This window comes from Ranitomeya variabilis, chromosome 5 (assembly GCF_051348905.1).
Source record: "Ranitomeya variabilis isolate aRanVar5 chromosome 5, aRanVar5.hap1, whole genome shotgun sequence".
NCBI classification, from domain to species: Eukaryota; Metazoa; Chordata; class Amphibia; order Anura; family Dendrobatidae; genus Ranitomeya; species Ranitomeya variabilis.
The window spans coordinates 494,439,584-494,452,560 of record NC_135236.1 but is presented as its reverse complement, the minus strand read 5'-3'; the positions used below and the strand labels follow the sequence as shown (position 1 = coordinate 494,452,560).

The window sequence follows — 12,977 nt, the reverse complement described above, 5'->3', positions numbered from 1 at the left end:
CACAGTGTCAGGTCGGCACCGTTATACTGATTACAATGATACCTGGTGATGAAATCCGTCTTGTGGTTGTTGTTTAATCTTTATTTTCGGTTTTGTGTTAATGATATGCCCGTGCCCCGGGGCGGCCTGTGGGGGGGGGGGTCTTCATGTGGTGCTTGGATTAGGTATTCATAATGCAGACTGCAGACAGGTCACTGATCCCTCAGTAATCTGCACCCTAGTTTGCACAATGAATATTATATATACATACTGAAAAAGAAAACCCTTTTGCCGGCAGCACCAGACTTGGCATCGGCGCTGCAGCATAACCACATGTTTACTTTTCTAATAACTGTGCTTGATGTTATTTAGATAGTACAAAAAAAAATCAATTTGAAAATGGCGCCCGCTGCACCTGCTCAGTAGCAGCTATCGGTGTATATAGAGGTGATCCGATAGATGCTATTAAACAGGTACCGGAGGCGTCATCTTGCTGGAGAAGAAAAAAAATCCTCCTCCAAGATGGCGCCGTCGGTGCCTGTGTAAAGCTGGAGTCACACTTAACATATGAAAAATTGGTCCGATTCTCTCTCCTGAGAGTCGCACAAATGTTCTCCGTATGGTCTTCCGTGTGTAATGCGAGGATGCAATTTCCTTGTATCTAAGTATCCATATGTCATCCGAATGACATCGTATGCTTTACATTTCTCACTGCTTTTCCCCATTGAACTTAATGGCTCAATGGGCTGAAATGAGGAAAATGTGTCCGTATTTCACGTAAGTCACACTGATGGTCCGTATGGTGTGCGTTTTTTCTCTCGCACCCATAGACTTGGCCTTGCTGAGATTCAGCCGATATACACGTACAATCACAGCATGCTGCAATTTCACTCACACACTGTATACGCCCGATAAAAAAAAGGTGATGTGAGCTGCCCCATAGATTAACACTGGTCCGAGTATGTGATGTTTTATAGCATAGCACTTGTCCGTATTTTGCAGTAGTGTGACTCCGGCCTAATAGCATCTATCGGATCATCTCTATATACACCGGTGGCTGCTACTGAGCAGGCACGGCGGGCGCCATTTTCAAATAGATTTTTTTTCTACTATCTGAATAACATCAAGAACAGTTATTATTAGGACAGTAAACATGCGATTATGCTGCAGAGCAGGTGCCACATCGGCCTGCAGAAGGGTTTTTTTTTCAGTATGTATGGTATATACACTCACTGGCCACTTTATTAGGTACACCTGTCCAACTTCTTGTTAACACTTAATTTCTAATCAGCCAATCACATGGCGGCAACTCATGTGATTGGCTGATGCATTTAGGCATGTAGACATGGTCAAGACAATCTCCTGCAGTTCAAACCGAGCATCAGTATGGGGAAGAAAGGTGATTTGAGTGCCTTTGAACGTGGCATGGTTGTTGGTGCCAGAAGGGCTGGTCTGAGTATTTCAGAAACTGCTGATCTACTGGGATTTTCACGCACAACCATCTCTAGGGTTTACAGAGAATGGCCCGAAAAAGAAAAAAAATCCAGTGAGCGGCAGTTCTGTGGGCGGAAATGCCTTGTTGATGCCAGAGGTCAGAGGAGAATGGGCAGACTGGTTCGAGCTGATAGAAAGGCAACAGTGACTCAAATCGCCACCCGTTACAACCAAGGTAGGCCTAAGAGCATCTCTGAATGCACAGTGCGTCGAACTTTGAGGCAGATGGGCTACAGCAGCAGAAGACCACACCGGGTACCACTCCTTTCAGCTAAGAACAGGAAACTGAGGCTACAATTTGCACAAGCTCATCGAAATTGGACAGTAGAAGATTGGAAAAACGTTGCTTGGTCTGATGAGTCTCGATTTCTGCTGCGACATTCGGATGGTAGGGTCAGAATTTGACGTAAACAACATGAAAGCATGGATCCATCCTGCCTTGTATGGAGCATCTTTGGGATGTGCAGCCGACAAATCTGCGGCAACTGTGTGATGCCATCATGTCAATATGGACCAAAATCTCTGAGGAATGCTTCCAGCACCTTGTTGAATCTATGCCACGAAGAATTGAGGCAGTTCTGAAGGCAAAAGGGGTCCAACCCGTTACTAGCATGGTGTACCTAATAAAGTGGCCGGTGAGTGTATAATATTCATTGTGTAAACTAGGGGGCAGGTCACTGAGGGATCAGTTACAAGTCAGAAACCATACAGATAAATAGCTAATCAGAGCACCACATGAAGACCCCCACAGGCCACCCCGGAGCACGGGCATATCATTAACTGAAAACTGAAACTACAGATTACACAACAACCACAAGACAGATTTCATCACCAGGTATCAATGTAATCAGTATAATGGCGCCTGACTGTCTGTAGGTTACTGTGCACAATCCTGCTGATAGGTTCCCTTTAAGCGAATCAGTCAGCAGGTTTTGATACCTAATCTGAGAGTAGCATAATGTAGGGACAGAAAACCTGATTCCAGTGATGTGATACTTAAAATTTGGCTAAAGGTACCTTCACACTAAGGCTAGGTTCACATTGCGTTAGGGCAATCCGTTTAGCGCTAGCGCTAGCGGATTGCGCTAACGCAATGTTTATTTAGGGGCCGCGTTCAGGGGTCGCGTTAACGTCCCCGCTCTCGCAGATCCCCGATCTGCGAGAGCGGGGAACGGACCTCGGGCGCGCCGCGGATGCTGCAAGCAGCGTCCGAGGCGCGTCACAGAAGAACGGCACATCACTAGCGCGAGCCGAAAAAGGCACGCGCTAGTGATGTGCTGCAGGCGAAATTTACATTGCTGTCAATGGGTGCGCTAACGGACCCGTTGCTCGGCGTTAATTGCGACATTTTCGCCGTGCAACACTGTCCGTTAGCGATCACCCACTAACGCAATGTGAACCTAGCCTAAGCGACGCTGCAGCGATATCGACAACGATGCCGATCGCTGCAGCGTCGCTGTTTGGTCGCTGGAGAGCTGTCACACAGACCGCTCTCCAGCGACCAACGATGCCGAAGTCCCCGGGTAACCAGGGTAAACATCGGGTTACTAAGCGCAGGGCCGCGCTTAGTAACCCGATGTTTACCCTGGTTACCAGTGTAAATGTAAAAAAACAAACACTACATACTTACATTAGCGTCCCCCGGCGTCCGCTTCCCTGCACTGTGTAAGCACCGGCCCTAACAGCAGAGCGGTGACGTCACCGCTGTGCCTTGCTTTCCGGCTGGCACTGACACACTCAGTGCAGGAAGCTCTGAGCAGCAGCGCGGACGCCGGGGGACGTGACAGACATCAGAGGGTGAGTATGTACTGTTTTTTTTTTTACTTTTACAATGGTAACCAGGGTAAATACCGGGTTACTAAGCGCGGCCCTGCGCTTAGTAACTTGATATTTACACTGGTTACCATTCTAAAACATCGCTGGCATCGTTGCTTTTACTGTCAAACACAACGATACACGCCGATCTGATGACCAAATAAAGTTCTGAACTTTCAGCAACGACCAGCGACATCACAGCAGGATCCAGATCGCTGCTGCCTGTCAAACACAACGATATCGCTATCCAGGACGCTGCAACGTCACGGATCGCTATAGTTATCATTGCAAAGTCGCTTAGTGTGAAGGTACCTTTACTGTTGTCTTTTTTTTTAAATACTGTTTTATCAGCAGGTGATTAGCACTAGACGACAAGGAGATCTGCTCACATGCAGTCCACCAAAGTGACGTGCTCGGTATAATCCGGCCCCATCAATGATTGGCAGCTTTCTGCTAATGCACAGAGTACTGTTGTGAATTCCGTTCTGGAGCTCCCTCCTGTGGTTGCTAATGGTATTTTTGTGAGTTCTGCCCCTGGGCTCCCTCTGGTGGTTTCGAGTGGAACTGCTGCTCCTTTAGGTAGCTGTAGCAGCTGCCTTCACTAATCGCCTTGCCTGGGTTTGTTATTTAAACCTGCTCTGGGCTTTAGTTCATGCCAGCTGTCAATGTTCTTGGTTGGATTTGGTTCTCTCCTTGGATTTCTCATATGGCCTGTCCTTTTCAGCAAAAGATAAGTTTTTGCTAGTTCTTGTTTGTCCATTTGCTTTGGACTCTATTGCTCTGCATATATGTCTCTTTTTGTCCAGCTTGTCACTATGTTATATTCAGGCTAGCTGGAAGCTCTGGGGAAGCAGATTTGCCCCTCCACACCGTGAGTCGGTGTGGAGTTCATTTTTGTAAACTCTGCGTGGATTTTTAGTTTTTAATACTGACCGCAGTGTCCTTTTCTACTCTGTCTATCAAGTTTAGTATTGGCCTCCTTTGCTAAAATCTGATTTCATTTCTGTGTACGTCATTTCTCTCTCCACTCACAGTCAATATTTGTGGGGGGCTATCTTTCCTTTTGGGGTTTTCTCTGAGGCAAGATAGCTTTCTATTTCCTTCTTTAGGGGTAGTTAGTTCTTAGGCTGTGACGAGGTGTCTAGGGAGAGTCAGGAACATCCCACGGCTATTACTAGTGTTGTTGTTAGGATTAGGAACTGCGGTCAGTAGAGTTACCACCTCCTCAGAGCTTGTCCCATGTTGCGTTTTAGCCACCAGGTCATATCAGTGTGGCTCCTTAACCACCAGGTCATAACAGTACAGCTGGCCCACAATGTGTTAAATGCATCTCAAAAGAGGGAAAAGAAAGTTCTGAGTCATTTTTTTTCCTTTGTAGCTTGTTTTGTCTTTTTTTTCCCCTTAATCTCTGGGTGGTTCAGGATTCTGGTGCTGATATGGAGGTTCAGGGTCTGTCCTTGCGTGTGGATCAACTCGCTGCAAGGGTACAGAGTATCCAAGATTATGTTGTGCAGACTCCCGTTTTAGAGCCTAGAATTCCTATTCCTGATTTGTTTTCTGGGGATAGAGCTAAATTTTTGAACTTTAAAAATAATTGCAGATTGTTTTTTGCTCTGAGACCCCGTTCCTCTGGTGACCCCATTCAGCAGGTGAAGATTGTTATTTCTTTGCTGCGTGGCGACCCGCAGGACTGGGCATTCTCCCTTGAGCCAGGAAATCCTGCATTGCTCAATATTGATGCATTTTTTCAAGCGCTCGGATTATTGTATGACGAGCCTAATTCTGTGGATCAGGCAGAAAAAACTTTGCTGGCTCTGTGTCAGGGTCAGGAAGCAGCAGAAGTATACTGCCAGAAATTTAGAAAGTGGTCTGTGCTCACAAAATAGAATGAGTATGCCCTGGCAGCGATTTTCAGAAAGGGTCTTTCTAAAGCCCTTAAAGATGTTATGGTGGGGTTTCCCACGCCTGCTCGTCTGAATCAATGTCTTTGGCCATTCAGATTGATCGGCGCCTGCGCGAGCGCAAGGTGGTGCACCATATGGCAGTGTCCTCTGAGCAGAGTCCTGAGCCTATGCAATGTGATAGGATTTTGACTAGAGCAGAAAGGCAGAAATTCAGACATCAGAATGGGCTGTGCTTTTACTCTACTCTACTCATGCTATTTCTGATTGTCCGAAGCGTACTAAGAGGGTCCCTAGGTTTGTTACCATTAGTACTGTACAGCCTAAATTTCTCTTGTCTATTACCCTGATTTGCTCATTGTCGTCCTTTTCTGTTATGGCATTTGTGGACTCTGGCGCTGCCCTGAACTTAATGGACTTAGAATTTGCCAAGCGCTGTGGTTTTTCCTTGGAGCCTTTGCAGAGCCCTATTCCCTTAAGGGGGATTGATGCTACGCCATTGGCCAAGAAAAAACCTCAGTACTGGACACAGTTAACCATGTACATGGCTCCAGCACATCAGGAAAATATTCACTTTTTGGTGTTGCATAATTTGCATGATGTTGTTGTGCTGGGTTTTCCATGGTTACAGGTACATAATCCAGTGCTGGATTGGAAATCTATGTCTGTAATTATTTGGGGTTGTCAAGGGATACATAGTGATATTCCTTTGATGTCAATTTCCTCGTCCCCTTCTTCTGAAATTCCTGAGTTTTTGTCGGATTTCCAGGATATATTTGATGAGCCCAAGTCCAGTTCCCTGCCTCCTCATAGGGACTGCGATTGTGCCATTAATTTGATTCCTGGCTGTAAGTTCCCTAAGGGCCGACTTTTCAATCTGTCTGTGCCAGAGCATGCCGCTATGCGGAGTTATGTAAAGGAGTCCTTGGAGAAGGGGCATATTCGCCCGTCTTCGGCACCGTTGGGAACGGGATTCTTTTTTGTTGCCAAGAAGGATGACTCCTTGAGACCCTGCATAGATTATTGCCTTCTCAATAGGATCACGGTCAAATTCCAGTACCCTTCACCTTTACTTTCTGATTTGTTTGCTCGGATTAAGGTTGCTAGTTGGTTTACTAAGATCGACGTTCGAGGGGCGCATAATCTTGTACGTATTAAACAAGGTGATGAATGGAAAACAGCATTTAATACGCCCGAAGGCCATTTTGAATACCTTGTGATGCCATTCGGGCTCTCTAATGCTCCATCGGTATTTCAGTCCTTTATGCATGATATCTTCCAGGATTATCTGGATAAATTCATGATTGTATATTTGGATGATATTTTGTTTTTTTCCGATGATTGGGTGTCTCATGTGAAGCAGGTTAGGATGGTATTTCAGGTCCTTCGTGCTAATGCGTTGTTTGTAAAGGGGTCTAAGTGCCTCTTTGGAGTTCAGAAGGTTTCTTTTTTGGGTTTTATTTTTTCTCCCTCGGCTATTGAAATGGACCCTGTTAAAGTCCAGGCCATTCATGATTAGACTCAACCCACATCTGTAAATAGCCTTCAGAAATTTTTGGGCTTTGCTAATTTTTATCGCTGCTTTATTGCTAATTTTTCTAGTGTGGTGAAGCCTCTGACCGATTTGACAAAGAAAGGCGCTGATGTGATGAATTGGTCCTCTGCGGCTGTTGAGGCCTTTCAGGAGCTTAAACGTCGTTTTACTTCTGCCCCTGTGTTGCGTCAGCCAGATGTTTCTCTCCCTTTTCAGGTTGAGGTTGACGCTTCTGAGATTGGGGCAGGGGCCGTTTTGTCTCAGAGAGGTTCTGATGGCTCTTTGATGAAACTGTGTGCTTTCTTCTCCAGAAAGTTTTCGCCTGCTGAGCGTAATTATGATGTCGGCAATCGGGAGTTGTTGGCTATGAAGTGGGAATTTGAGGAGTGGCGACATTGGCTTGAGGGAGCCAAGCATCGCGTGGTGGTCTTGACTGATCATAAGAATCTGATTTACCTCGAGTCTGCTAAGCGGTTGAATCCTAGACAAGCTCGATGGTCTCTGTTTTTCTCCCGTTTTGATTTTGTGGTCTTGTATATTCCAGGATCTAAGAATGTGAAGGCTGATGCCCTTTCTAGGAGTTTTTTGCCTGATTCTCCGGGAGTTCTTGAGCCGGCTGGGATTCTCAAGGAGGGGGTGATTCTTTCTGCCATCTCCCCTGATTTGCGGCGGGTACTTCAGGAGTTTCAGGCTGATAAACCTGACCGCTGTCCAGTGGGGAAACTGTTTGTTCCTGATAGATGGACTAGCAGGGTAATTTCTGAGGTTCATTGTTCGGTATTGGCTGGTCATCCTGGGATTTTTGGTACCAGAGATTTGGTGGCTAGGTCCTTTTGGTGGCCTTCCTTGTCGCGGGATGTGCGTTCTTTTGTGCAGTCATGTGGGACTTGTGCTCGGGCTAAGCCTTGCTGTTCCCGTGCAAGTGGGTTGCTTTTGCCTTTGCCTATTCCTGAGAGGCCCTGGACGCATATTTCCATGGATTTTATTTCTGATCTTCCTGTTTCTCAGAAGATGTCTGTCATCTGGGTGGTTTGTGACCGGTTTTCTAAGATGGTCCATTTGGTACCTTTGCCTAAGTTGCCTTCCTCCTCTGATTTGGTTCCATTATTTTTTCAGCATGTGGTTCGTTTGCATGGTATTCCGGAGAATATTGTGTCTGACAGAGGTTCCCAGTTTGTTTCTAGGTTTTGGCGGTCCTTTTGTGCTAGAATGGGCATTGATTTGTCTTTTTCTTCAGCATTCCATCCTCAGACAAATGGCCAAACGGAGCGAACCAATCAGACCTTGGAAACCTATTTGAGATGCTTCGTGTCTGCTGATCAGGATGATTGGGTGACCTTTTTGCCATTAGCCGAGTTTGCCCTTAATAATCGGGCTAGTTTGGCTACCTTGGTTTCGCCTTTCTTTTGTAACTTTGGTTTTTATCCTCGTTTTTCTTCGGTGCAGCTTGAGCCTTCTGACTGTCCTGGTGTGGATTCTGTGGTGGACAGGTTGCAGCAAATTTGGACTCATGTGGTGGACAATTTGACGTTGTCTCAGGAAAAGGCTCAACGTTTTGCTAACCGTCGTCGGTGTGTTGGTCCCCGGCTTCGCGTTGGGGATTTGGTCTGGTTGTCTTCTCGTCATGTTCCTATGAAGGTTTCTTCCCCTAATTTCAAGCCTCGCTTTATTGGGCCTTATAAGATTTCTGAAATTATCAATCCGGTGTCTTTTCGTTTGGCCCTTCCAGCTTCTTTTTCCACTCATAATGTGTTCCATAGATCCTTGTTGCGGAGATATGTGGTACCTATGGTTCCCTCCGTTGATCCTCCTGCTCTGGTGTTGGTTGAGGGGGAATTGGAATATGTGGTGGAGAAGATTTTGGATTCTCGTTTTTCGAGGCGGAAGCTTCAGTATCTGGTCAAGTGGAAGGGTTATGGCCAGGAGGATAATTCTTGGGTTGTTGCCTCCGATGTTCATGCTGCCGATTTGGTTCGTTCTTTCCATTTGGCTCGTCCTGATCGGCCTGGGAGCTCTGGTGAGGGTTCGGTGACCCCTCCTCAAGGGGGGGGTACTGTTGTGAATTCCGTTCTGGAGCTCCCTCCTGTGGTTGCTAATGGTATTTTTGTGAGTTCTGCCCTTGGGCTCCCTCTGGTGGTTTCGAGTGGAACTGCTGCTCCTTTAGGTAGCTGTAGCAGCTGCCTTCACTAATCGCCTTGCCTGGGTTTGTTATTTAAACCTGCTCTGGGCTTTAGTTCATGCCAGCTGTCAATGTTCTTGGTTGGATTTGGTTCTCTCCTTGGATTTCTCATATGGCCTGTCCTTTTCAGCAAAAGATAAGTTTTTGCTAGTTCTTGTTTGTCCATTTGCATTGGACTCTATTGCTCTGCATATATGTCTCTTTTTGTCCAGCTTGTCACTATGTTATATTCAGGCTAGCTGGAAGCTCTGGGGAAGCAGATTTGCCCCTCCACACCGTGAGTCGGTGTGGAGTTCATTTTTGTAAACTCTGCGTGGATTTTTAGTTTTTAATACTGACCGCACAGTGTCCTTTTCTACTCTGTCTATCAAGTTTAGTATTGGCCTCCTTTGCTAAAATCTGATTTCATTTCTGTGTATGTCATTTCTCTCTCCACTCACAGTCAATATTTGTGGGGGGCTATCTTTCCTTTTGGGGTTTTCTCTGAGGCAAGATAACTTTCTATTTCCTCCTTTAGGGGTAGTTAGTTCTTAGGCTGTGACGAGGTGTCTAGGGAGAGTCAGGAACATCCCATAGCTATTACTAGTGTTGTTGTTAGGATTAGGAACTGCGGTCAGTAGAGTTACCACTTCCTCAGAGCTCGTCCCATGTTGAGTTTTAGCCACCAGGTCATATCAGTGTGGCTCCTTAACCACCAGGTCATAACAGAGTACATAGAAAACTGCCAATTAGTGTGAGCAGTGTTATACAGAGATTGTCCTTCAGATCTGCAGCAGATAAAACAGTTTTTAATCAAAACCAAAATCTAGAGGAGTAAATTATACATAGCTGAAATCATAGTCTGATATTATGCTGTTCTCAAATGGGTTGATAAAAATTAATATATATGTATATATATATATATATATATATATATATATAATATAAGATAAAAAAATATATACATACCTCCTAGAATGGCATTGTTCCTAGAATCTCAATGCTGTGCACCCTGCCAGTCACCTAACCACTGCAGCCAATCAGCGGCTACAGTTCTCCTTCCATTTTTAAGGAAAAACGAAGGTTGCAGTGACATTGGTTTGGTCCTATGTACACCTCACTGAGATCGGGGCAGTCTGGGCAGTATACTATTCACCCTTTTTATTTTATGCTGCATCATGGGTATATTAATTAGGGGTTTTCAGCCCCCTTAAGTTATAATTTCACTAGTTAATGCCCTTGTCCACAAAACAATATGAGACTTTGTATTTGTTGGTAACAATTAGGATTTTACATGGACGTTGCAACATTGAAGCAAACGTTTCCCAGATGTCGGACTAAATAAAAGAGAAGGATAAACTACTGTATGTTTAGCTAATATTCTACAGATGCTCTTGGAAACTGTCCATGGCCTAAGCAATTCATTATGGGAGGTTCCTGGGTTTACCAAATATGCTAGCAGGGAGGCTGTCGGAGTAACACAAGCCTTCTCACCAGCCAATAAGCGCTCAGAATGGCCATCCACCCCCATTCCCTTAGTTGTATCATAGATAACACTAAACTTCATTTGCTTTCTCCTCCCTCTAACCTTGCTGAGCATTTCCCAACATTATGATCAGCGCTTGTTGCTTGCATAAAGGATTACTTTAACTAAATAAACTTGCTTTGGGACATTTGAGGTTAATATGAATTACAGTTCCAAATTCATAAAACTTTTCTGAAATGCTAACATAATGGAGGGTAAAGTGCAAATTAATATTAACCGCCTTCACAACCTTGCAACTTTCTATTTTTCCATCCACATAGCCATAGGGGGGCTTGTTGTTTGAGGGACGAGTTGTACTCTTGAATGATGTCATTCATTTTATCATGCGATGCACTGAAAACCAAGAAAAAAATTCCAAGTGCATTGGAATTGCAATAAAAAGTACAATTCCTTCATTATTTGGGGGGGTTTGATTTGCCATGTTCACCATATGGTAAAAGTCACCGGACAGTATGATTCTCCGGATCAGTAAGAGTACGAAGATACCAAACACGTATAGTTTTTTAATTTAAATGGTGAAAAAAATTGTAGAAATTTGTAAGAATTTTTTTTTTTTTGCTTACGTCAACATTTTACAAGACCAATAACGTTTTCATTTTTCTGGATGTGGGGCTGAGTGAGGGCTTATTTTTTGTGCGTTGAGCTGACGTTTTTACTGATACCGTTTTGGAGTAGATATGATGTCTTGATCGCCTCTTACTGCATTTCTTGCAATGTTGTGAAATCCAAAACAACATACAGTATTTGTGGCATTTTGTGTTTTTTTTTTCTCATTACACTGTATACCAATTGGAATAATTTATTTAATATTTTAATAAATCAGACTTTTACGAATGCAGCTATACCAAATATATGTATTTTTTATCTATTTTAATTGTTTTATTTTTAGTAGAGGAAAAAGGGGGTGATTTGAACTTTTGTGTATTTATTTTCTTTTCATATTTCTAAAAACATTTTTTGTGTTCATTTTTTACTGTGTTTAATAGTCCCCTTACGAGACTTGAAGCTGTCACGGTCTGATCGCTTGTGCCATACATAGCGGGGCATCAGCATTGCTGTGTATGGCTAAAATCACGAGCTCTCAGGAACACCAGTCACAGGTTAGCTTTCACAGGAGTATTATAATGGCATGGGGGTCATCATCAGATCCCTTGCTGTCATAGTGACTAGTGATGAGCGTTACTCGAGATTTCCCGAGCACACTTGGGTGACCTCCGAGTATTTGTTAGTGTTCGGAGATTTACAGCTACTAGCTTGCTTGATTACATGTGGGGATTCCCTAGCAACCAGGCAACTCCCACATGTACTCAGCCTGGCTAATAGCTGTAAATCATTCTGCTCAGATGATGAAAACTTAATCTCCGAACACTAACAAATACTCAGAGGTCACCCAAGTGTGCTCAGGAAAACCCGAGCAACGAGTACACTGGCTCATTACTAATAGTGACCCATCAGCGCACCGCAATCACGTCATGGGCATGCCGATGGGGGTGTGTAATGACGCACCCACACTGTCGGCGTGTGTTCAGTGCTGCTGGCCGAGATTGACGGTGTGATTTACCAGATTTCGATCTCTGCTCAACCCTGTTAAAGGCACATGGCGGCTGATTAAATCAGATTATATGTGCCGGAAAAAATGCGGGTTCGGCGTGAGTGCCTGCATCAAAGGCGCACCTTTTAAAGTACAAGTACGTCAAAGGTCATGAAGAAATTAAACATTATTAAATCATAAAACTAGTAATAGATATTTTTATTAATCATTTTCATATTAGTATCTACATTAACAATACAATATAAATCTTTCCTTGGTTACACTATGGTATGTCCTTCTGCTAACATAATGATAAAAAGTTGTAGGGTAGCAAAGGCAAGCTGTGCGTGGTCACTTATTTTCCTGACTTCAGATGAAGAGTAATGAAACTTGGTGCAGAGAGATACAAGGCCCAAGGGACTAGTGGAACGGCTGCCCATTGAAGTAATTACATTTCTGATTTTACTTTTCAAAGGACTTCTGAAAATTGGAAGCTAAGCTATGGGTGGATGCAACGCACAAGACATGCAGTTACATAAGTTTTTATAATACTGATTAGAACAGAAGCCATTCACTGCATTTTGTGTTCCAATTCTATTAACTGATTTTAGTGTTTGATTCTTTAGGAGAGAGGTGTTAGTCTGACCCATATAGAGTCCAGGCCTTCGCGGCTCAACAAAGATGAATACCAGTTCTTCATTAATTTGGACAACAAGAGTACCCCGGCTCTGGATGAGATTGTGAGAAGTCTGAGACAAAACATCGGGGCTACTGTGCATGAATTGTCCCGAGAGAAGAAAAAGGATTCTGGTAAGGGCTTAGATCTTCTTCTCTTACAAGTGCTATTTATTGAAACTCAATAGAGGTCATAGTTTTGACAATTTACTAGTGATTATCTGTACAAGGGACACAAAATCACAAGGTGTAAACTTCACCTTAATAATAGCAGCTTTAAATGACTGGATTCTGTTTACCAGGACCATGGACTGGGAAATAGGGCTTATAGTTATTGGTTTTAA

General features: G+C 44.1%; 1 protein-coding gene across 2 annotated transcripts in view; it reads left to right on the top strand.

Moving 5' to 3' along the window:
* Positions 1-12,977, top strand: part of PAH (phenylalanine hydroxylase) — a 191,691-nt gene that overhangs the window by 44,524 nt on the left and 134,190 nt on the right. For both annotated transcript variants that reach the window (XM_077265626.1, XM_077265625.1), the window contains exon 3: positions 12,585-12,768. In XM_077265626.1, coding sequence (XP_077121741.1) covers positions 12,585-12,768 — 184 coding nt within the window. The remainder of the gene's footprint in view (positions 1-12,584; positions 12,769-12,977) is intronic.